Here is a 23124-nt window from a genome sequence, read left to right on the forward strand (position 1 = left end):
ATTTCAGAAATCCAACGCACCACATCCTCAATTTCGATCCCAAAGGAATTAGATACTTTCTCTAACGCCGCAGCTCATAACTCGAATTTGGTTTCCAAGTTACTCAATAACTAAAATGCATTGATACTTAAACTGGAGTCTGGAATACAAAGTACAAACTACATTGCATCACCGATGCATATCCCAATCTATCTCGGGTTAAATAAAGGAGACACCCTCCTTCGAACAATCTCCTGAATCTGCTCCGGTGACAAAACAGATGCGGCACCATCAAAGTTGGCGTTTTCCATCTGCTGATGCAACTGTGATAACAAAACAACATACATTGGCTTTGTTCTTTGTAAATCACATGCCAAATAGCCATTAGAATTTCGACAAGACGTTTGCATTCGCCTTCTTAATCTCTAATTTAGTCAGATGAAACCAATCTTTCGGTCATTTAGGTTCCAAATTTTTGATCCAGCGGAAGCTAAGAGATTATATACAGCCAACATACCTTCTTGAGGATTGCAGATTGATCATCCATGGGAAATTTACGCATGTGCTTTAGCATCTCCAGTTGCTGAAAAAGAAAATTTACTTGTGGTGCTTTAGAAACATAAACATTTAACATTTCAATTGTCATATTTGGACATACATTACCTGTTCCTGTAATTGTTCTTGACTATGCATCCTTTCAGCAAATTCATCTGCTCCAAGCTCAGCTTCATCGCAGGCCATCTCCTCCCTGCCATTTTGCAGATGAGTACTTACAGCAACATACTACATAAATATCAGAACCTTTGTTTTTGTCCTTCCCCACATTTTAAAGGTAAGATTTGCGCTTTCAACCCAATATCTAAGGTAACGCATACTACCACAAGGTTTACTAAGTTACAACTCACTAGACTCTAGAATCCTTCACCAGCTAAACTCAGACAACTTTCAAATCGATAACGGAAGTTACAGAGTAAAAAAAACAGCACCTTAACATATCCTAAAAATGGTGCAGAGATTTACTTACTTAAGAACAAAATGTAGTCACGATGAACAAAATGCAAGAAACAAAAACACAAGCACAAGGTTTAGGTGGCCATAAAAACTTTGGCCTTGTACAACTTCATCACTTGGTTGAATCCTCATATAAACTAAAAAAAGGAAACAACTACTTATCCGAGCAGGCTATTTGAATGCTATTTCCAATTACAAGTTTAAATTCATAAATGGGCAGAAGAGGTTACCTTGCAATGAATTTATAGAACTGAATCATCACATCCTGATCATTCTCGTATTCAACATTCACCTTTCCCAGGCACGATAGGCCAAATCTTGGATCTGCGGTAAAGAAAACATTTACTTTGAAGTTCAATAAGATTGTAGGTTGTACCTTGATTGTTGTATGAAGCTTATAAGTGGCATAAATTCATTTGATTGTTAAAAACACCATTGCTGGATCGATGTTTTCCAGTAAGTAGCAGGCACATGTACATACAAGATCTGATCTCAACTCGACATAAAGAAGAAATTGAACCAATAGATGTATAACTGCAGCATGATAATTTACTCTTGTCGAGATTTCCAATCAAATATACATGAACACAATCGACTAGTGAACCAAAGTGAGTATTGAGTAATCGCTTAAAGAATCACTATGTATAAGGCTTTTACTATTCAACATAGCAACGATGAACTGAGGAAGAGAGAACCAAGTGAAGGATCCACTTGGTTTAGAGATATCCTAAAACTTAACCGGTATCAGTATCAAGAGAGACGGGTAAGTAAATTCAGCATAGGGCTTAGCGATACCAATAACGCAGCAATTTTAGATCACAAACTACTACCAAAGTTAATGAAAAACGAGTACTTGCAGTTCATCATTTGGATGAAATATATGCTTGGCATTTGAAGATAAAACTTACCAATCCCCATCTCCAAAAATATCTCCTCCTGGATCGCAGTAGTTACAGCTACAGCTTCCTGCACAATACTTAATAATCACATTCAACAACTAAAACAAAAACACCATTGCCAAAAGTTCAGCCGGAACAATATACTAGCCGGGTTTCTGCGGCGAGGGGAAGAAACCCGGCATTCCCCTCGATTTGATCCCCAGAAGAACTGGTTACTCGGACCAAAAACAATTGCACCACAAAGAATTTCAAACAACCACAAATGTATAAAAACTATACCAAAATTACAGAACCCGGTTCACTAATTCATAACATAATGGTGACTCACTCACCTGCTTGTCCTCAACACCATCTGCGATTCTTTTCTTCACCTCTGCAAATCCAAATAAAGAAATGGAAGAAAAATTCACCAAAAAAAAAAAAAAAAAAAAAAAAAAGGAAAGTACGCGCGAGAACAATAGCGGGGGAAATGTACCAGGCTGAGATGTGAGGAAAGAGAATCGATCGAAAAGATGAAGCAGCTGTTCCCTCGACAGCATTTCGGAGGAGCTCTGCAACTTCGAACTCAGTTTTCAAGCTTCGGCTATGGCCGCTAAGGATGAGGTCGATAAAAAGACACCTTGGCTTTTCCTAAGCCATTTCATTTTTGTTCTTAATTATTTTCTCACTCAAAAAGTAACAAATAAAAAAATAAAAAGTAATAATTCTGTTCACACAATTCAAAAATTAAATTAGGAAAAAAAAAATATAAGAAGTTTTAACAAAAGATTAAAAAATTCACAGTATTATTTAATTTTTATTATATTTTTATATTCAAAAATTAAGTCTAATATTATTCACTTATTTTTTATTTTGTTCTTATCATTAAAATTTAAATTTTTTAAACTATTTTCATTAATTTTTTAAAAATAAAATAACCTTTAAAAAAACATTCTCATTACTATTTATTTTTTAAAAAAATCTTATTTTTATATTAAAAAATCAATTATAATACTATTCATTTTATTTTTTATTTTATCTTTTTCATTAAAATTCAAGATTTTTTTATTAATTTTTCTAAAAATAAACTGAGATTATGGGAATATCGCATCTTTCATTTATAATTTCGAACATGACACTGAAAAATCAACAAAAAAACAAACCTAATTTTAAAATTATATAAAAAAACAAAGATATTACAAAAGCGATATCCATCACTCAATCAGACGATCAGAAATCCTCGTCCATCTTGAACTCATGCGACCCACCGTTGCCGTTGATGCTGTTCATCACCGACGCCTTCTGATACTCGCCAACGCGTTTCTCGAAGAAGTTGGTCTTCCCCTGGAGGCTGATCAGCTCCATCCAATCGAACGGGTTCTGGACGTTGTACTTCTTCCCGTATCCCAACGCGCCAAGCAAACGATCCGCCACGAACTCGATGTAGGTGCTCATCAGATCGCCGTTCATCCCCACCAGGGCACAAGGCAGCGCGTCGCACACGAACTCCTTCTCGATCTCCACCGCGTTCCGAACTATCGACTTTACCCGATCCTCGCTCAGCTTCTTCCTCAGCAGCGAGTACAGCAAACACGCGAAGTCGCAGTGCAAGCCCTCGTCTCGTGAGATCAGCTCGTTCGAGAAAGTCAGTCCCGGCATTAAACCGCGCTTTTTTAGCCAAAATATCGCGCAAAAACTCCCAGAGAAGAAAATCCCTTCCACGCAGGCAAAGGCCACGATTCGCTCCGCGAAAGACTCAGAGCCGTCGATCCATCTCAGGGCCCACTGGGCCTTCTTCGTGACGCAGGGGATGGTGTCGATCGCGTGGAAGAGGCGGTGCTTCTCGTCGGAGTCCTTGATGTAAGTCTCGAGAAGGAGGCTGTACATCTCGGAGTGGATGTTCTCAATGGCGATCTGGAACCCATAGAAGGCGCGGGCCTCGGCGACCTGGACCTCCTTCATGAACCTTCCGGCGAGATTCTCCAGGACAATTCCATCGGAAGCGGCGAAGAAGGCGAGGATGTGCGAGACGAAGTGCCTCTCGCCGTCGGATAGAGCTTCCCAGTGGCGGACGTCCTGGCAAAGGTCGACCTCCTCGGCGGTCCAGAAGGAGGCTTCCGCCTTCTTGTACATTTCCCAGATTTCAGGGTACTGGATTGGGAACATGCAGAAGCGGTCCGGGTTCGGGGCTAGCAGCGGCTCTTCTGGGAAGGCAGGCATTTTTGTGATGAAACTCGATTTGGGATTTTTCAGAAACGAAATCAAATTTTGTGAATATTTGTGGTTTAGGGTTGATTATTTAGGGTGGGATTGGACTGAATATATATAGAGAGGGCGGAGGGTTTTTGAATTTTTTGAATTGGGGTTTTGGGAGCGGGTGATTTCAAATTTACGAGAAGCTTGCGGGAGAATGAACCGAACACGAGGGTACTTTGGGAAATTCAGGAGGGTGAATAGGCGCGCAGTCCGATTTCGGTGGTTTGCGTTTGCGGCTACCGGATGAGGATGGTGTGAACTGTGAACTGTGAACTGTGAAGAGGGGTGTAACGGTCATTTGAAATCTCTGTTGGTAAAATACCCTTTTGGTGAGTGTTAGACCAGTGGTGGTTCGAAGATTGGGTTTGGTGAAGGGCTTTATGGTAAATGAAGAAGGACGTTTATGGAAATAAGGTTTTAAGGGAAAGAAGCTTGCGAGGGAAGCCTTGGCTGGACATTTTTCAAAGTTTTAATATTGTAGCGGGAATCTTTTTTGGCGCCAGTTTTGGAATTTGGAAGTGAAAGGCTTCAATAAACATTTGGCTCCTAAATCTATATATTGCTTCCAAATTTTTATACCATGTGTAGTCCTTATCAAGTAATATGGTCCCCACGAATAAAACAAAATGTAAATTCATTACCTGTTTTTTTTTTTTTTTTTAAGACCAAAGATCAGATGAGTAGCTTCGCCACAACAATCATTCCAAGAAGTCAGAAAGATCGATAAAAGCAATTTAGCCTTCTTTTGATTACCATCGTGTGATGAGTCAAAAACGAACCCAAAATATGCTAGGCCTAAAATTTATCTCTAGCCACTAGACCATCTCGTGGTGAATATAATTAATTACCAATTAACTTTTCTTAACTTTGTATTTATATTTTATATTAACTTACAATTTTCGGATGGTAATTGAGTCAATTAAAGTGAGAGTGAGAAACACGTGACCACACACGCTTGAAGACTGGCACATATAATCCGCACACACGCTCCAATGTGGCCTTCCATGCAATTGTGTGTGGAGAGCACACAATGCAACACAATTTTGTTTTTGGTCAAACACTATGCAGCACTAATACGTATTCTATGATTATAGTAGATGTGAACGTCTATCGTCCGCAGTTTTATTTATACTTTGCAAAAATGTTGTTTTCACGACTTGAACTTCGTGACTTTTTTGTCACAAAAAAATAACTTTTCCGTTGCATCAACGCTCGCCTTCATATAAGACTAAAACCTTCTTCACATATTAGATTAGCATAACTTCTTAATATATTATATTTGTATACCTTCTTCATATATTAGATTAGGATTAGTATAGAGCATAATATTGTGGGTCGAATCGTATTTGACATTGCTGCATCATGGAGCACGTGATTGCTAGGAAGTTTACAAACTGGGGATGAGGTGGCAGTTAAGCTGGTATGCATTTGACGAGCTAGTTTATTTTCCAAATTCCAGAACCTGTGAAGACTTAGGTTGAAAGGACACTCCAAAATCTCGAAATATCGGAGGGTTTGACATGTCTCAGATCCATCCTGAATACGGCTTGGACATGGTCAACGTTTTGAATATGGTCAAGACGATTTGGAAACTACCCAAATACAGTATAAACATATATACCACCCAATGACCAGATCATTCTTTCATTTACTTTTCTAAACAATTGCTAAAACTGGAGTTGCCGACCAAGCAAGGAAGAGGGCGTTTACAAACTTTCATTAAATGATGGAGATCGAGTGATTGGACATAGTCTTGCTGCTACTGGAACGCTGGGTTTCAGATGTTATAAGTGTTATCTGAAACGCAGCATTTCCACGTGGACAACCCTAATTGGTTTCTTTCTACATAGACAACTCTGAATCTCTCTCTTTCTCTCTCTATCCATCCCTCATTTTGTCATCGTGATTTTCTCGCTCTCAATCGTTTTCTTGATTATTTGTGATAGTGATTTTCTGAGTCTCCGTGTTCTTGATTTCTCGATCTCTATCGAGTTTGAACAGCTATGATGAACCCAGTGACTCAGGAGGAGGTGCAAGGTATCTTTGATTTTCTTTTTCAGTACATTGTGTAATTCCACTACTTAATTTTTACTGTATTTAATTAGAGGGTTGGGGTTTGAGATTTACGTTCTTGTCTGTTGAGAATTCAGAGAGATGTAGAAATCAAGAACATGTAAATCTCAAACCCCAACCCTCTAATTAAATACAGTAAAAATTAAGTAGTGGAATTGCACAATGTACTAAAAAATTAAGTATATTTTTTGAAAACTATACTTGTTTTATGGCGAGGGGTTATTATGTTTTCGAAAAGGTTTTTACAAAGCTTTATTTTTAGGCACACTCACCCTTGTTTTTCGCCCTCCAAGTTTTAGTAGCAGAGCTTTCGTGTTGATGAGGATTCTTGGCAAATCTTGGTGTAGGAGATTCCCTTCGTTCGTATAATTTTCATTCTACTTACTTTACTTATGCTTTGACATCACTTGTGAAATGAGTTCATTCTCGCTCACAGGCGCACTCTTGCATTTAGGCACTTTTAGGTTTAAATTTACTCACATTTTCCACCTCGCTACACTTTATGACTTCGGCCGACATAGCTCGATTCGGAATCCAAGTGAACATTCTGGGTCGGGGTGTGTCAATTAACATTCCTTAGTTAGAAACGTTTCAAGAATGAATCTATTCCAGGAAAAAATTGTAATTTTCAGAATGTCTACTTTTCTTTTTTATTAAAAACATTCCACTATTAATTATTAAATGGAGTTTTGATGAAGTCGTTCACGAACCGTCCCGAAATGTCAACGAAAGAAAATGGAAAACAAATGCCGAAGAGGATTTGGGGTTAGAATCAAAGTCTATGTTTGGACCTAATCCAAACTTATTTCTGTCAAGTTATGATTTTGGGCTTTTGCCCCGTGTGCCGAAGATGTTATTGGGCTTAATTCGGATTGAGTGCAAACTCAAAGACGGTGCGTTTAGTCATTCCATTCTATCACTGACAAATGAAGCCTCGAGGAGGAGTCAATCCTTTTCTCTCGCTTGGTCAAAAGCACGTACACACAGGATGTGGATATCCACTCAACATTTAACCAAAAATTCAGCATGGACCAAGCGATATCCATATCGCAATAGTTTTACATCATTTTCTCTCAATTGAGAGATTGGAGGCTATCGGGAATCCCATCAACACAAGTCCAATCCTCTAGTCAACTAGGGTTTAGAGTTTTACTGCAGGTACAATACAAAGCTAGGGTTTAGTCCTTTGTCCAACATGGCTTCTTATGTTGTAATTAGCCTAAAATTAAGGAATCATGTTCTCCTTGTTATTGTAAATAGATTAGGAAACAAGAAAAACAAAAAGTGGTAAAAAGATGATGATTACGAGGCCGACCGTTATATTGTTTTCCAAATTTGCCTCAACAATTTTTAGAATTTGGATTTTACTAAATAGGACGTCATATAATATTTGTCATGACAACATGTCCACGTAAAAATGTGAATCTAATATATATATATATATATATATATATATATATATATATATTAGATTCACATTTATTTATAAAAATTAAAACGCTTTTGGAGCGTAATTGCATTCACAATAAGAAAATATCATGATGTCTAAATTACAACTTTGAGAGTATACGAACCCGGCCCTTCTCTTACCAGAGAGGCTAAAACTGCTTGCATTCTTCTAGATAACTTCAACTTGGCATGTCTCTGAACCCTTTTGAAACAACAAAATTTCCTTGCACAAGTCCTCTTTTGTAAGACATGCGGGATTACCTACGAAATTCCTTGTAGAAATAGTAATCTTATTCAAAACCTCACCGTAGTTTAACAAGTACTTGAGCACTTGAACCTCCTCCTGTTCTCCGTGGAATCCACGCATAGAGACAGTCTTAAGGTGTGACGAGAGACACCCCGGCACAAGCGTTGGTGGATTGACTGGCTTGTAATCGTGATTCCATGCCGTACGATGAAGGTTTAAGATCAAGTGTTTCATACTAGGACATTTCTTGAGCAACTCTATTACAAGGTCCCAGCAAAAGCAACGAAGATCTAACTCCAGTTGGTTCAGATTCTCATAATCCGGCAGATAGCGTGCTTCCAGATACTGAGGAGCTAAAAATGTTAAATATTTAACACTTGAAGTACCTGCAAGTAACTTAGATATATTGGGAACATAAGATGGATATCGATGCTTATGTTTTGGTGCTATATATTTGACGTGAACTTTGGCCTTGACCAAAGATTTAGAATTGTCCAAAACATAATTCGACGTCAAAGAAGGCCAATCGATGTTGACATTGAGGTTTTCAAGTCTCGGGGCATCAACGAAAAACTTGCAGTCGAGATTATCAGTTGTTAACGTCTTCAGCTGAGGTGCGGAGATGTTAAGTTCCAAAACATCTCCACCCACGTTTTCAACTATAGTCAAATCTTCAAGAGCAGGGCAGTTCAGAAAGATCTTTACCCTTCTCTCATTAATATAGTCCCGAAACGTAACATGAAGGTACTTGAGGCTTGGGAAACAACCTGATGTAGATGGACTATAGGTAAGACAATTTGTGTCCAACTTCAGACTCACCAATGATCTGCACTGGAAAACGCTAGGAGGCATTTCAAATTTCTCGAAGGAATCATAATTATTATTACTAAACAAATAAAGATCAAGGTCAATGACATTGTTTTTTATGGCAGTGGATATCCATCTATGAATGCGAGAGAAATCTTCATCTTTGAAAGCGAAAGAGTGACAGTGAAGACATAGTCTTCTAATGTTGCATGATGAGCCGCATAATTTAATCACGCAGTCAACAAATCTCATAAACCTCGTTTGTTGTTGAGGTCCAGAAGAAAAATCTCTGCTATCAAACTGTAGGCTAATGGGAGCACTGGTACACCATACGTTGTTCCATCTTGTAGACAAAATCGTGGTCCGCACGGCATGTAAAGTTGGAAGGAACGAAAGTAAGTGACAAAGAATTGCATCCGGTAATTCACTGATCCTATCTCCAGGAGGAGTTTGGCGTTTTGCTTTCGAATCCATTGCTCCTTAAAGACGATCTTGTTGGTTTTGGAGTTCTGATCATACGAACATATGAATGGTATATATAGGCTAAAGACTAAGTTAGAGTTATCGGTTTTCTTGTAGTCCGGTTAGAGATTAAGTCCAACACATCTAAGGGCTTACTTGTGAAACAAGGGATTAAAATTAGCGAGAGAACTAACTCCTTGCGGTATTGGTATATTTAAATTTGATACCGATCCTATATAGATATATATCCGGATTACGTACTGTGTGAGAAAGTAAAGGAATTTGGAGCTAAAATTATTTATTCAAAATCAATGAAATCTTTGTAAGTTAGTCATATATCAGTGATCGATTATTGTTTTGAACCTCAATAAAATATTTTGATTAATTAGGCACAAATTAACGAGCAATGCTATAGTGAGAAAGTGACTCTTCTACCCTTCTCTCTTTCACTTTGCTACTCTCCCCGTGCAAGAACTTCCACCCAACAAATTAAATTTACCAAAATAATTGAATTAACACCCCACACTACAAAAAAATGGGCCTTTTCGGACGGACAAAAAGCGTTGCGAAAGCGGCTAAAAGCGTCGCAATAGTCCTTTTACGACAGGCCTGCGACGGGTAGCAACGCGTCGCAACAAAGTGGCGTCGTAAATGTTTGGTCGATTATATACAACGCTTTAAGCGCGTCGCAAATAGTATTAACTACGGACTTGCGACGTCAACTTACGCGTCGCAAATAAGTGGCCTCAGGTTTATAAAAATAAAAAAAATAAATGGATCGTCAAATGAGATGCCACAATGACATTATTTTTAACAGCTTCACCAAATTATTTCATTTGAAATTCTACTGCAGGTTCAAACTTAAATAAAATCCAAAAGCATTGATATAATTCATAATTCACAAAACAAAAAAACACTTATTTGGTTTCTTTGATATTAAAGAAAATATTTCACTTCCAGTATTTAAACATTTATACCGTCTACAATCCTACAGGAAATATGTCACTCCTTGCTAGGAAGTTAGTTCGACAACTAAATTCCTCCCCTCGAACCTGCGAGAAATTATGTCACCCCTTGCAGCAGCTCTACTCTCAGTCCTTTGAATAGAGGCTCAAATTAAAACAGAGGTATGTCCACCTCGGCAACAGTGCAAGAATTAGAGTTATTACAAACACAAAGTCTGCAAATAATTTGGGAAACAAAAAGAAAAGAAATGCATCTCTGCTCACCAATCGGAGGTACGAGTGTTCTTGAAATACAATCGAATGTGAAAGTTACCGAGTTGAACACCAATAAACTAGGCAAGCGCTCCAAAAGGCCCATCACCACGAACAAAGAATCTGCAGTCAGAAGCACAGGATGGGCATTAAAACCATGAAAGAACACTTTCGTATAAGACAAGCTATGAACAAAAAAGAGTTCCCCTTTGCAGTAACAAGTGTGCACTCCCATCTGTGCAAACCATGCGAGAACATTTTCATATACATAGGCAACCAATTTGTGTAAACCATGATACAATCAAGACCAATCTTAGAACTTCACGAGCAATCCCCCTTCTTCCGTGTACTTTTTATTTTGGTAAAATGCTGATTGTAAAAGAAAAAACATGACAAGATCCTATATGTTGGGATGCAAAGAAGAAAATATACGTATTCGATGCAGTGACATTCTTACAGGTAGATAATCTGGTTCCCTCTTCGTCAACTTACAAGCATCTGTATCATGTGTTGCGTACATCATCCGAATAATCCCTGAACATATATAAAAAACGCAAATGAAAAAACAACAATCTTATTTCATTGTAGCAATACAAATCAAGATAAGTAAGGGAAGGGGTAGCTATCTAAAACAAAGAACAATCTTATTTCATTCTAGCAATACAAATCAAGATTACTTCACTGTAGTACTATTGATCGACAACAGAACAAAAAACAAGAATGAAGTGGAACCCTGATTCGAATGACAAAAGCAAGACCCTAACTAGAATAATAACTATCTAAAAACAAAGAAGCAAAGCAGCTTAAGATAGCAAAAAATACTCACCGAGATGATCTTCAATTCTTTTCAATTTACTACACCAGTAATGACTCTGTCGCCCAAAAAATCAGTGAACGAATATAGTACTAGTTCACCCATGAGGATAGCAGTTTATACAATCCAAAACCTAGACCTTGGAAGCACCATTCCGCCCTCCACGACAGCACAAATACAACTTATAGAACTCGCTATTTTTTCTTTTGCCTTGTAAAGTTGGGCTATTTCAAGAAACCCCAGCAGCAAGTTACTTACTTGTACTCCACATACGACATTTTCGAGAGCCTGAGCAAGTTAAAGCCATAGGAAAAGGGTTGTATAAATATACACATATCTACCCAGCATAATTAAGATTAAGGAACATACCATCTCGGGCATAACCTCAACCACAACGCGTTCTACAACTCGAGCTCACCGATACTTTGGCCAGAATCCGCGATCGCTAACTCACTTTTCATTGCCACTACTTAGACGTATTACATATAAACCCCATGAATTAATACAACTACAATGTCCGAACTTTCAGGACTCGTAAAATCAGTCATATAAACAACATTATGTGAGGTTTACTTTAACAGACAATGCAAGTAAACAGAGCCAGCGGAGAAAACTAACCTTTGAATTTATTAACCAACCATTTCGCTCCTCCTTCGACACTGGCTTGCAATGACTAATCATCACACAAACAATGTTAGCGAAAGGAATGTCATAAAACCAAAAACCCCAAATTCTCCAAAGTATTAATCTTGACAATTAACATATAGTATCAATCACTATTCAGATTTAACAAAACAACAATTAAATGAAAAATTAATCTAAATACGATTACGAAAGTGGGTTCCACACAAAAAATTCAGATTGCGTAAAGAAATCAACTTTGTGAACCAAAATCCTGAATCAGATTAAAATACTCAATTGAATACCATAATTAAATTAAATTGAGATCCACAGATTCCTTTCCTTCTTCGAATCATTCGCTGTTCTGGTCTTTTTTTTCTTGTTGGGTGTTGTGGTGATAGAACATGAATAAAATCTCAATCGCATGTGGTTTTTTTCGTACGGATTTTGATTTTAAAGTTAAATTGATCAAATGGGTGTTGCTTAATTTTCGATTTTAGTAGAACCCATGTCTCGAAATCGATAAATTCATGCATAAATGCAGGGATTTGGGTAAGGGTAATGCTTTGGTGCTTGTTTGTCTTGAAGTTTCCGGAATTAGATAGAGGTATCGAAATGTGCGAATAGATCAAGTTATTTGATCATTCATTAGGGTTTGAGCTGCTTTTCGTGTGGAAAAAAGTATGCATTGTTGGGAATTATTTGCATGAGATCGCCAGAGCACGACAAACGAAGAATGTTCTTGATCGGAAATTCTCTCCTACAGACCCTAATGGTGCGCATAAGAGACTAGATCGTCCTTGACGTAGGTTGCAAAGTAGTACACGTAGCTAAAACAGTTGGGAGAGTTCATCTAAACACAATACTACAAAAGTAATGTCTTACAAGAGGTAGTTTGACCAAGTGTTCATCCTCTGTAATTATCTACACGAGTAGAAAACTACTATTTCTAAAACAAGAAGGTGCTAACAAGTGCATTATAAATAAAGAAACAAGTGCAAAAACATTAAATGTTGTATGCTCAACATTTTATCTCCCTCGTTCTTTCTTGGCGGGAAAAACTCAATTTTGGTATTATAACCTAAAATTACATTGCAAGTTTATTTTAAACTTACTTACATAGAAGACCCAAACTCAAGTCTCATAAGAACCCCAATTTTGCTTCCAAATACCTAACAATGCATACTTTTTTCACACCAATAGCAACTTAAAGGCTAATGAAAGATCAAATAATTTGCTTTATGGATGCGTTTTGATTCCTCTATCTAATTCCGGAAACTTAGAGACAATTGTCCATCAAAGAAACTACCCTTATCCAAATGGGCAAAAACATTAAATGTTGTATGATCAACATTTTAGCTTCTAGTTCTTTCTAACTTTACCAAAAATTGAAAGCGGTGAAATACGTTTCATCGAAAGATAGGGCGTGCTATGAAAAACCAGACGCCAAATTAAAAATTTTGGGGAGGGTGTCGTATCAAATGTCATCTTTTGCGACATTACCTAAAGTAGAGTCGCAAAAGTTTTTTTTCCAAAAAACCTTACGATCTATATTACTAAGAATTTGCGATGGTTGTGTTGTGACATCCCACATCGCCCAGGGGAGTGATCCTTATATGTATATTCCCATCTCCACCTAGCACGAGGCCTTTTGGGAGCTCACTGGTTTCGGGTTTCGTAGGAACTCCGAAGTTAAGCGAGTAGAGCACGAGAGCATTCCGAGGATGGGTGACCCATCGGAAAGTTATCGTGTGAGTTCCCAAAAACAAAAACGTGAGGGCATGGTCGGGGCACAAAGCGAACAATATCGTGCTACGGTGGAGTCGAGCCCGGGATGTGGTGGGGGCCCGGACCGGGATGTGACGTGTGTGCTCTGTCGCAAATAGAGGGTCGCAAAAGAGTCTTTTTCTTGTAGTGCCAAGACCCGATCTCTCCCTCTCAACCATTGTCTGAGCCAAATCTCATTTGGTATTAATATTATATTAAATTTTGTTGTAGGTCTATTTAACTGAAAAATTATAGGGTGGGAGAGAGAGCGGTGCGGTGTAAGGATCAAATACCAATTCCCCGCACCCCTCCCCCCACCAAAAAAAAGAGAGGATATATTATGTAGAGTGATTGGATATGATTTGGTTTGGTAGGTCGGTTTCATTTGTAATTTTCTTTTTCTTTTTTTCAATTTAAATATTGTTCCTCTTGGAATGCGGAAGAATGTGAAACTTATTTTTTGGGGGATTTTAGTTGGATGAAGACAGAGTTCAGGGTTTGGGATGTTGGGCGGAAGAGAGATTGGATTTTGGCTTGTTTTAGTTTAGGGTAATGCTAGGTAAACTTAATTTGTACATAAAATTTTGCAAACTCAATGGCATGGAAGACAATGGTTGATTATTACATAAGCACTGATAAACGTGGTATCTCCTATTGATGACACATCATTTAGTTTACAAACTAAATAAATGACATGGAAGGTGATGATTGAGTTGTTACTGAAACATTGATAAACGTGCTCGTTTCTATTGATGACACATCATTTAGTTTACAAATTTAGTCTCCCTAGCATCGCCCTTTAGTTGAAGCCCACTACTAATCTAGTAATTATGTAAACCATTTACCCGCGAATGTGGAAATTGATTTGTGCAATATAAGCATAGATCTGGGTATAGACACGAGTTTATGCAATAATACTAGGCAGAAAAATAATATTTCAACTAGGAACATTATAGAAGATGCTTAGCGTCGCACAATATAGAGATTAGCCCATTTTCGGGAAGAACATGGAATGGTAAAGGATCCAGCATGCGGAACAGTGAATTTCAAATGGAAATCGAGAGATGGGTTCAAAGTGTTATCTAATTGCTCACAAATAATGAATGCATTGACGATTTGCATTAATATGAATAACATAATAGACGAATTTCCAAGTTCGAAATACCCATTTCATGTTAACTTTTAAGAATCAAAATGACTTCTTTTCTTGCATTGTAAGGCGACCGCGACGGAGATGGATATGGAGATGCCTAATCATCAATCCCGGCTCTTGGTCTTGGCGATATAATTTGCTTCAACCACAGTGGCAAACTCCGGAGTTCCATTGTTTGCATTCAACGATAAGTCGAATTTATCTGTATAAATGCCGGTGACCTCCTATAATTAGAAATATAAATCAAAATTAATTAAGGAGGTATATAGAAACATAATAAGGTGAGTAAATATCATTCACTGAAACAAATAACAAGCTAAATGGGCATTAAAGCAAACAAATCAATCAAGGTGGGGAGGAATAAGTATATCTCACTATCTCGTCCCCAGAAAGGGCAGAATCAATCAGATCATTCGATACTATCACTTCCACGCATCTCGGAAGTCGACATGCAGGCACACTTCCGGAGCTCTCTTGGAGTGTGAGTATCTGATAATTCCTGGACGACGATGTTGCCTAATGCAAGAAACAAACGGAAATGAATAATTAAAACACTTTCAACCTCTTTCTGCCAAATGATTTCAGAAGCATTTTTTGTTGTTAGAAAGTTTTTTTTTTAGCTAAAAACAAGGCAAGGTTTTGTATTTTTACTCGTTCTAAAACACTACCAAACAAGGCCTAATTAATTACCTGTTGCAACTTAGGAAATATGTTAGAGCATCGGGTCACAAGCCCTCGAATGCAAATCAAGGCATCCAAATGGGTTTCGCTGCGTTCAACAACATCATGTTAGAGATTCGGGAACAAAATTGAAATCAATATCATCAAAAAAGACGGACAATAGCCACTAAAGTAAAATTGGTTGCCCAAAGGCAAGGTGAAAAAATGAGAGTGGTTGTTCCATAAATACCTAATGTTGCGAATGGAAACGCACTTGCGGAGGTTGGTTATGCGAACGTAGATGCTTGGATGGACATTTTTGTAGTTTGGGTGTAAATTAAGCACAACATTTTTGGCAGCATCTTCAAAGGTTTCCAGAATAAGTCGGGGGGATTTGATCATCCAACGGGCAATTTGGATTTGAACGGGGAGAAGCTGCTCGTAATTGATCACCAGACTACACTTGTTGGCTGCAACAAAACAAATGGAGCATAAATCTTTTATCTTTGTGATCCAGATTTTTAAGAGGGACAATATACATATACTTATATATATATATATATATTGATGTTTACCTGACACCATCTGATTGATGAGGCGCACGTACTCAACTTCAGTTTCATCATGTTGCTGCTGAACATTTTTACTGTGATGATTGACAAAGGTGAGTAGAAATTTTTTGAATTTCTCAGCTATAAATCTTCGCACTTCATCTTTAGCAACCCACTCTTTGATCGTCCCCTCAGGAAATAACATCTTCTCAAACTTGAGATCTTGGCCGAACTCGAAGCAGTAGTACTGGTCGCAGTGGTATTCGTCTCCAAAGTAGTCGTCCTCTTCCTCGATGCCGCTAAAGTATCCGTCGTCGTCGTCAACATTGTCGTCGTCGCTAATGTATTCGTCCTCATCGAAATCCATGATTAGCTGGTCATGCCCATTCATTCCTACTGCCATGCATTGCATGCATAATCATTAGCTTTCAGTATTCTTAGAGAAAGCTGAATAATCACGACTTAGCGAAAACTTGAAAAGCAAACAAACAATATGTTTAACCCTAAACCCTATATATACACTCCCTCGGAACTAGTGGAAGCCCATATGCTCAAACCGTTCAATATCCCTTAAGATCCTCCAGCGGTTAAAATTCAAGAAATCTAAAATATTTGTTAGTATATCTAAAAATCTCGGAAGAGGTAGTGTTGAAGATTTCACAATCAATTCATATGAAAACATCGGGTACGTACTACAATCAGAATTACAAAATTATAACAACAACAATTAAAAACAAGGAGAGAGAGAGAGAGAGAGAGAGAGAGAGGGAGTAATTATTTAAGTGTTACGCACTCTTAGCATGTGAAGATGGTGTGGTGCGGTGCTGCAGCTGATCGATCGGTTTTGATCAACCCTTTGCTCCTTCTGAAAACTGTGACTGAGAAGCTAGCGGAATCCAGATGATGTGATCAATTTCTTTAGCCTTAAGTTAGGTTTTCAAGTCCAAGGAGGGAGAGATTAATTAAAGTCCTTTAAGAGTCAGGAGTTTTGATTGATGTTGGGACCCCTCCAATAAGCTTTATACGCCCGAGGTCCTCATTCCATTTAGTTTACTCTCCTAATCCAACTCAACCTTTTTTTTTAATTTTTTTTTTCTTTTTCCGTCTCTTTTTCGAAGATGGGGACATATTTGCAGTGGCACTAGAGCCAAGAAAACTCTCACCTCACCGAAGTTCGATTCCCCCCATCCTCAAATCTAACTAATGACCTTTTTTTTTCTTTTTTCTTTTTTTTTTTTTTTTTTAAATCCCTTTCTATCACCAATTCGAGACGAACAGTCGAAGTAGAAGGATCATCAATGCGGAAACAATCTGAATTAAATTGCTCTCAAAATCAATATTTTGTAAACCTTTTTGATAACCAATTCGAGACCAAAGCCAGGCAAAAGGGCCACGTTTTGTACCCAGCTCGAAGGATCAGAGCTTCAGCAGAGAGAGGAGCTGAGTATGGAGAAGTCACTAACCGCCTTTGTACCCAGCTCGAAGGAGAGACGGTTATCCACGTGGAACCGGCTGCAACGGATTTGATATTTTGCAATTGGTGTACCGTTTTGGTTTCCTAAATGTAAGTGACCTATCTTAAATTGTTTTAAAATTTTAAATTCGTTTATAATACATTTTTTTTATGATTTGTTAAAATTGTTTCTCTTAAAACTATGCAAAACCAATATAGACGTACATGCATGTTTTTCACGTTATTTTCATATGTACTGAGTTTTGTCGATTCCTCAAATCTTTATTCTTAGTTTGGTGTGGAAGCATATTTTTCAATCTTGATATGTATTTCAGACTGCTCTAATGCAGGTGGTCAAAGTTTCAAATTCGTATGTAAGTGCAGCAAGCACGCTACCTCGAAAAATTACTGACCTAATCAACGTATGTGAGCTTATTATGTAAATTTCCACACTTCATCCATCCCTAACCACGGAAGGAGAGTTTCTTTTTACCAAAAACGTTTGCTTCTATCTCTTTGTGGTACATGTTTGAACATATGTTTTCGTAACTAGACCTCCAAAACGGTAATTATTAGGCACATGCACGTACAAGTTCTAGATCTCGACTCGACATACAGAAGAAATTTAACTAACAAATATATCAATGTAGCATGATAAATAAATTACATTTGTCGATATTTACCAAAAATTTATCCGGTATAAGTATCAAGAGAGACTTGCAAGTAAATTCAGCACAGGTTGGGCAATATCAAATATCCTAGTAGTTTCAAGGACGATGTCGTCCGAAGCGGCAAAGAAGGCGAGGATGTGCGAGACGAAGGGCCTCTCGCCGTCGAATAAGGCTTCCCATAGGCGGATGTCGTGGCAGAGGTCGACCTCTTCGGCGGTCCAGAATGAGGCTTCCGCCTTCTTGCACATTACCTAGATTTCGGGTATTGGCAAGCTCCGTCATGGCCTAGTGCAGACAGTGCAACTGTCCAGGGCCCAGAATGTTATGGGGCACTAAAATTTGCTATACTAACAAATGTGGGGATATATAAGAAAAATAAATAAAAATTTTCAAACCCAGAAGTCGCGTCTTCTGAGTCTGACTCTTATCTTCGTATTCCTTCTTCACAACTCGGAAGTCGCGTCGTGACACCTCACAGATCATAAAGTCATTATTAGGTATTATTATATATATATATATATATATATTTTTGGACGAGAGGTATTATTTGATATTATATATTTGGTTTTCTGACTCTTTTCTTAGGAATGTATTAATTTTTACAATATATGTTTGTTGGAATGATTGCGGTCTGGCCTCTCCTCCGATTTGGCCTCTTTCTTTTTAATGGATTTATTTTTTATTGCAGTTTGATAATGGATTTATGGCTCTATTTTGCAGCCAAATGTGAGACTGCATTTTGAGACGTCTGCAAAACCCGATTGGCGACTGCAAATTGCAAAACTCCTCGTCTACGAATTTCAGATTGGCATGGTTTGCTAGCTTGGGTTGATAATATTAGGTACTTTTTATAATGTATATTAGTAATTTTCTATTATATAGTTGGAATGATATGTGCAATGATAATTGTCACATCCCGGCCCGGGCCCCCATCACATCCTTGGCTCGACTCCATCGTAACACGATATTGTCCGGTTTGGGCCCCAAACACACTCTCACGATTTTGTTTCTAGGAACTCACGAGCAACTTCCCAAGAGATCACCTATCTTGGGATTGCTCTAACCCAAACTCGCTTAACTTTGGAGTTCCTACAGAACCCGAAGCCAGTGAGCTCTCAAAAGGCCTCGTGCTAAGTAGAGACAGGAATATACATATAAGGCTTACAGGATCGTCACCCCTAGGCGATGTGGGATCTTACAATAATTGATATGTTAATGATTTTTTTAATATATATTGGAATGATAGGTTAGTATTTTTTATAATATATATTGGAATTATAATTTGATATTGAAAAATTTTTAAAATTAAAATTATTAAAATCTTACTTGTGACCATTATAACTCAAGGTAGCCTAAATAAATTAGCAATTTTATGCATTTGGAGACTTGAATTATGATCATATGATTGATGATTTGACTTCAATAAATGATGAAGATGATTTCTTAAAGGTTGAAATTTCAAGAGAGTTTTGCTTGGAGTGGTTGAATATGATTTTGCTTTTGATGGTCGGCGTTTAGGTATTATGTCCCCATGTGTTTTTTTTCTTCAAAGTAATATAATACGAGCGTGAGGGTCTAATCTCCCAACTTCAATTAGATTCCAACCATCTTTAAATATTCATTTTAATACATGTTCTTGTATTTAAAAAAAGGGCATATTTTGAGTGTGACAGCCCGTCTCGGATTTTTCGTACCGTAGGGGTAAAATGATGATTTTGCCCCTAGTATTTTTGTTTCGTTGTGTGGTTATTTTAGGGTTTTGGTTGGTTGTTTTGGACCACACACACACACCTACACTCATCATCTTCTCTGCTCTGTCCCGTATCTGTCTCTCTCTCTCTCTCTTTCCCTTCTTCTTCATATGTACGGACAAGAGTCCAATTGCTCGCAAACGTGGTAGATCAAGGAAGAAAACTACATATTTGTGTTTGTGAGCTCTTTAGGAGTTCAACCACACCCATTTCAGGTAAGGATACCTTCATTTTCACGTCGAACTCGTGATCCCCGATTTGTTCACTGTTCATGCACACGTAAAATCTTGTGTTTTTGGGATTTTCAGGCTTGTAGGAAGCTTGGTGAGGTCCTTAGGAGGCTCGGGGTGGTTCGTTTGAAGGTTTTGGACGTCAGGATCGTGAGTTGCAGGTTTGGTCGGTTTTGGTGGAGTTTTCCCGGCGAGATTCCATTGGCTTTAGTGCTTGAAAGTGGTAAGGATTTGTTCCTCTAGTTGTAAACTTCATTTTGGTACCAATTTCGTGAAATTTGGGTGAAAAACGAGTGAGATATTAAGTTTAGAAATTTTCCCGGTTTTTCGGCGACAGCCACGGCGCCGGAGTTTGGCCGAAGAAGACGACGAAATATTCCGTCAGTTTGGACGGAATATACCTAACGGCGTTAACGAAATCTGTCAGAGTTAACGAAATATTCCTGACGGCGTTAACTGACGTTGTCAGTGTGCTAGGCACGTGCCTGCGCGTGGGCGGCGTGTGTGGCGGTGCCTTGGCCGGCGCGTGATGGCACGTGCGGTGTCAGAAAATTATTTTTAAAATATGGGGATGTTCGTGAGGTTGAGTAGATCACGTTGGTGTATTCACACACCCAATTTAAGCATTGTATGAGAAGTTTTTACCTAGTTTGGGTTATGTGCTTTAAATTAACGTTTTTATAGTTGTTTCACATATAGGTGAGACCTATCCGGAGGACGAGCGCAGTCACTCGAGACAAGGGGGTTACAACCCTTCTACATACCAGTGAGTGGGCTTTTGGTTTTCCATATATACCTATATACTTGCGATTTTCCCAGAAAATGAAATTAAGCGTCTATATGTTTTATATGCCATGCATTATGTTTGCCCATTTAATTATGCATTATTAGTTGCATATATACATATGTTTGGTGTTGCGAACGCACAGGTAAGTGCCAGGTAAGTTATGGTTTATGTTTATGTTTAGTAGCGATTTGAGATACATAGAGAGCTCATAACATGCACCTACGGTGTTAGTGCTCCCGCCCAAAGTAGGGCACAGTCCTTCGCATGATGTTCACCTCCTGCACCACACGCTCATCTTGGATCCAAGTTAGGTGCACAATCCTGTCGTACAGACCACTATAGGCGGTTCCGACTCGTTGGTGACCCGCGATTATTCGCCCAGTCTTCACGTGATCGTAGCACTTGAGTGCATTTATTTACACCCAGTCCTGTCGTACAGATCACTTTAGGTGGTTCCGACTCGTGTGCAGGTATAGTTATTGAGTTGGGGATTTGAGCTCTAGATTCAGCCGTATATGTCATGTTAGGTGACTCCGGCTGACAGATTATATGGCATTGATTTGACATTACCTGAGTACTTGCATTTTGTTTTGAGGCATTTGACATGACATATTTCTGAGCATGTTTTATATATATGTGCATACTCTATTTTCTGGGAAACTATACAGGTTTTACGGCGAGGGGTTACTTTTGATATTGAAATGATTTTGAAAAGCTTTGTTTTTGCCCACTCACGCTTTCTGTTTTGCGCCCCTCTAGGTTCTAGTTTGGATAGCTCTGTTGGTGGCTCTCGAGGGATTCACGGCATATTTGACAGATTATCATCAATGTAGGACCACATTTGGGTGTGTTATTTAGTGTTTGTTTCTCCCGGACTGCACTAGGTCTTCCGTGCTCCGATTATTGTTTTTCACACTTACGCTACACATGTATGTTTCTACTGTGCACATGGTTACATCAATTCCACGTGACGGCCAGCATGCCCTGACTTCGGTCGGGGTGTGTCATTGAACGTTCGTCCTGGGCACGAAAAAACTCTGGACCGGCCCTGGGTATTGGATTGGTAAGATACATAATCAGTTCAGGTTCGGAGCTAGCAGCGGGTCTTCTGGGAAGGCCGGCATTTTTGTGATGAAATTTGGATTGGGATTTTGAGAGTTTTCGAAATTAGTGTTTTGGGGGGTTGGACTGAATATATAGAGAATTTCTTGAATTGGGGTTTTGGGAGCGTGTAATTTCGAATCTACGAGAAGCTTGCGGGAGAATGAACCGAACACGAGGGTACCTTGGGTAATTTAGGAAGCTGAGTAGGCGTGCAATTCGACTTGTCTCCTTTGCGTTTGCAATTGCGGCTACCAGATGAGAATGGTGTGGAGAAGGCAATGGTCATTTTATGGTAACTGAAGAAGGACGTTTGTGGAATGAGGGTTTTAAGGGAAAGAAGCTTGCGAAGGAAGCCTTGGTTGGATATTTTCAAAGTTAACATTTGTAGCGGGAATCTTTTTGGCGCTAGTTTTGGAATTTGGAAATGAAAGGCTTAATAAAAGCACTTGGCTCCTAATCTATCCAAATATTTTTGGAATTTGTAGTACGATTAAAATATTTTTAAAAGTTTGTAGTGATGGTTGAATGCAGAACTAACTCTGGGAAATCTCTCCAGTTTTCTAGCAAAGGACCCGCGAGTTGCAGGCCATTTTCCAGTCACTACTTGACCCAACATTGGCATGACTTGAATCTTTACTTTCCTAGCTACACTATGGTATTTAAATGGCAAGTTTTGGTTGAGTTTTTGGAGCTAAACAGAGCCGTGGTAGTTTCTTGGCCAAAATACTCAGCTCTCAACGGTTACAGCGGCAATCGAGGAAATAAAAAAGCCCAAGTCGAATCTATGACCCAGCCCAAACCTTCGGCCAGTTGACTCGATCTAGCCTATTTCCGAAAATGCATCTGGAACCTGGAATTTTCTTGGGATATTCTTTAGAATATTCCTTGTGTTGACTTTTACGAAATTTTCTCTAAAATCTTCTGAGGCTAATTTCAATGCCTTGAGTCCATTTTGGACATCCATTTAGTGAAATTTCGAAGTTTTAACGTAATTGACCGCTGCGGCTTAATTGACTTTTTAAGGTTGATCGTTGACTTTTTACAAAAATTGCCTAGAACCATTCCTACTGTATGTCGTCGCCATGATTCCAAATCCGCACTCTGTTTTCCGAAGTTTAATCGTTCTAGTTGAGTTTTACTAATGGGTCACAATATTATGCTTAGGTGCGATTCCTATCGGAGA

The 23124-nt window shown here is 38.5% G+C and overlaps 4 protein-coding genes across 5 annotated transcripts; all 4 read right to left on the reverse strand.

The window, feature by feature from the left end:
• Positions 1-99: 99 nt before the first annotated feature.
• Positions 100-2538, reverse strand: LOC137740384 (plant/protein). The gene is made up of 7 exons (XM_068480260.2): positions 2365-2538; positions 2222-2262; positions 1899-1956; positions 1221-1314; positions 643-727; positions 497-562; positions 100-302 (listed from the first exon to the last, which is right to left on the reverse strand). Exons 1-7 carry the CDS (start codon positions 2426-2428, stop codon positions 189-191), a joined length of 522 nt encoding a protein of 173 aa, XP_068336361.1. The 5' UTR covers positions 2429-2538; the 3' UTR covers positions 100-188.
• A 424-nt stretch (positions 2539-2962) lies between these two features.
• TSO2 (Ferritin/ribonucleotide reductase-like family protein) lies at positions 2963-4673 on the reverse strand. The gene has a single exon (XM_068479759.2). The coding sequence runs from the start codon at positions 4086-4088 to the stop codon at positions 3099-3101; it is 990 nt and encodes a 329-aa protein (XP_068335860.2). The 5' UTR covers positions 4089-4673; the 3' UTR covers positions 2963-3098.
• Positions 4674-7815: 3142 nt separating this feature from the next.
• Positions 7816-11654, reverse strand: LOC137739204 (F-box/FBD/LRR-repeat protein At5g22660-like). The gene is made up of 2 exons (XM_088700071.1): positions 11612-11654; positions 7816-9137 (listed from the first exon to the last, which is right to left on the reverse strand). Exons 1-2 carry the CDS (start codon positions 11652-11654, stop codon positions 7816-7818), a joined length of 1365 nt encoding a protein of 454 aa, XP_088556197.1.
• A 2905-nt stretch (positions 11655-14559) lies between these two features.
• On the reverse strand, positions 14560-16906 carry LOC137739232 (DNA replication licensing factor MCM2-like). Of its 2 annotated transcripts, none has more exons than XM_068478784.2 (6): positions 16739-16906; positions 15970-16338; positions 15645-15864; positions 15425-15503; positions 15110-15250; positions 14560-14958 (listed from the first exon to the last, which is right to left on the reverse strand). In XM_068478784.2, exons 2-6 carry the CDS (start codon positions 16334-16336, stop codon positions 14839-14841), a joined length of 927 nt encoding a protein of 308 aa, XP_068334885.2. In that variant the 5' UTR covers positions 16337-16338; positions 16739-16906; the 3' UTR covers positions 14560-14838. The 2 variants fall into 2 exon arrangements, with proteins under 2 accessions (XP_068334885.2, XP_088555550.1); XM_088699424.1 differs by having other exon boundaries at positions 15970-16341.
• Between the last annotated feature and the right edge of the window lie 6218 nt (positions 16907-23124).

This window comes from Pyrus communis, chromosome 9, assembly GCF_041283825.1.
Source record: "Pyrus communis isolate YQ-2024b chromosome 9, ASM4128382v1, whole genome shotgun sequence".
In the NCBI taxonomy this organism is placed as follows: Eukaryota; Viridiplantae; Streptophyta; class Magnoliopsida; order Rosales; family Rosaceae; genus Pyrus; species Pyrus communis.

What these genes read in the sequence shown, in the direction of transcription:
- LOC137739204 (XM_088700071.1), bottom strand. Translation starts at nt 11,654, where the DNA reads ATGAAAAGTGAGTTAGCGATCGCGGATTCTGGCCAAAGTATCG. An exon ending in GGATTCTGGCCAAAGTATCG is followed by an intron (nt 9,138 to 11,611) that starts GTGAGCTCGAGT and finishes CTCCTCCTGGAG; the next exon opens with ATAGGATCAGTGAATTACCG.
- LOC137740384 (XM_068480260.2), bottom strand. Translation starts at nt 2,428, where the DNA reads ATGCTGTCGAGGGAACAGCTGCTTCATCTTTTCGATCGATTCTCTTTC. An exon ending in TTTCCTCACATCTCAGCCTG is followed by an intron (nt 2,263 to 2,364) that starts GTACATTTCCCC and finishes TTGGATTTGCAG; the next exon opens with AGGTGAAGAAAAGAATCGCA. An exon ending in ATGGTGTTGAGGACAAGCAG is followed by an intron (nt 1,957 to 2,221) that starts GTGAGTGAGTCA and finishes AGTATTGTGCAG; the next exon opens with GAAGCTGTAGCTGTAACTAC.
- TSO2 (XM_068479759.2), bottom strand. Translation starts at nt 4,088, where the DNA reads ATGCCTGCCTTCCCAGAAGAGCCGCTGCTAGCCCCGAACCCGGACCGC.
- LOC137739232 (XM_068478784.2), bottom strand. Translation starts at nt 16,336, where the DNA reads ATGAATGGGCATGACCAGCTAATCATGGATTTCGATGAGGACGAATAC. An exon ending in CATCAATCAGATGGTGTCAG is followed by an intron (nt 15,865 to 15,969) that starts GTAAACATCAAT and finishes GTTTTGTTGCAG; the next exon opens with CCAACAAGTGTAGTCTGGTG. An exon ending in TATTTCCTAAGTTGCAACAG is followed by an intron (nt 15,251 to 15,424) that starts GTAATTAATTAG and finishes TTCTTGCATTAG; the next exon opens with GCAACATCGTCGTCCAGGAA.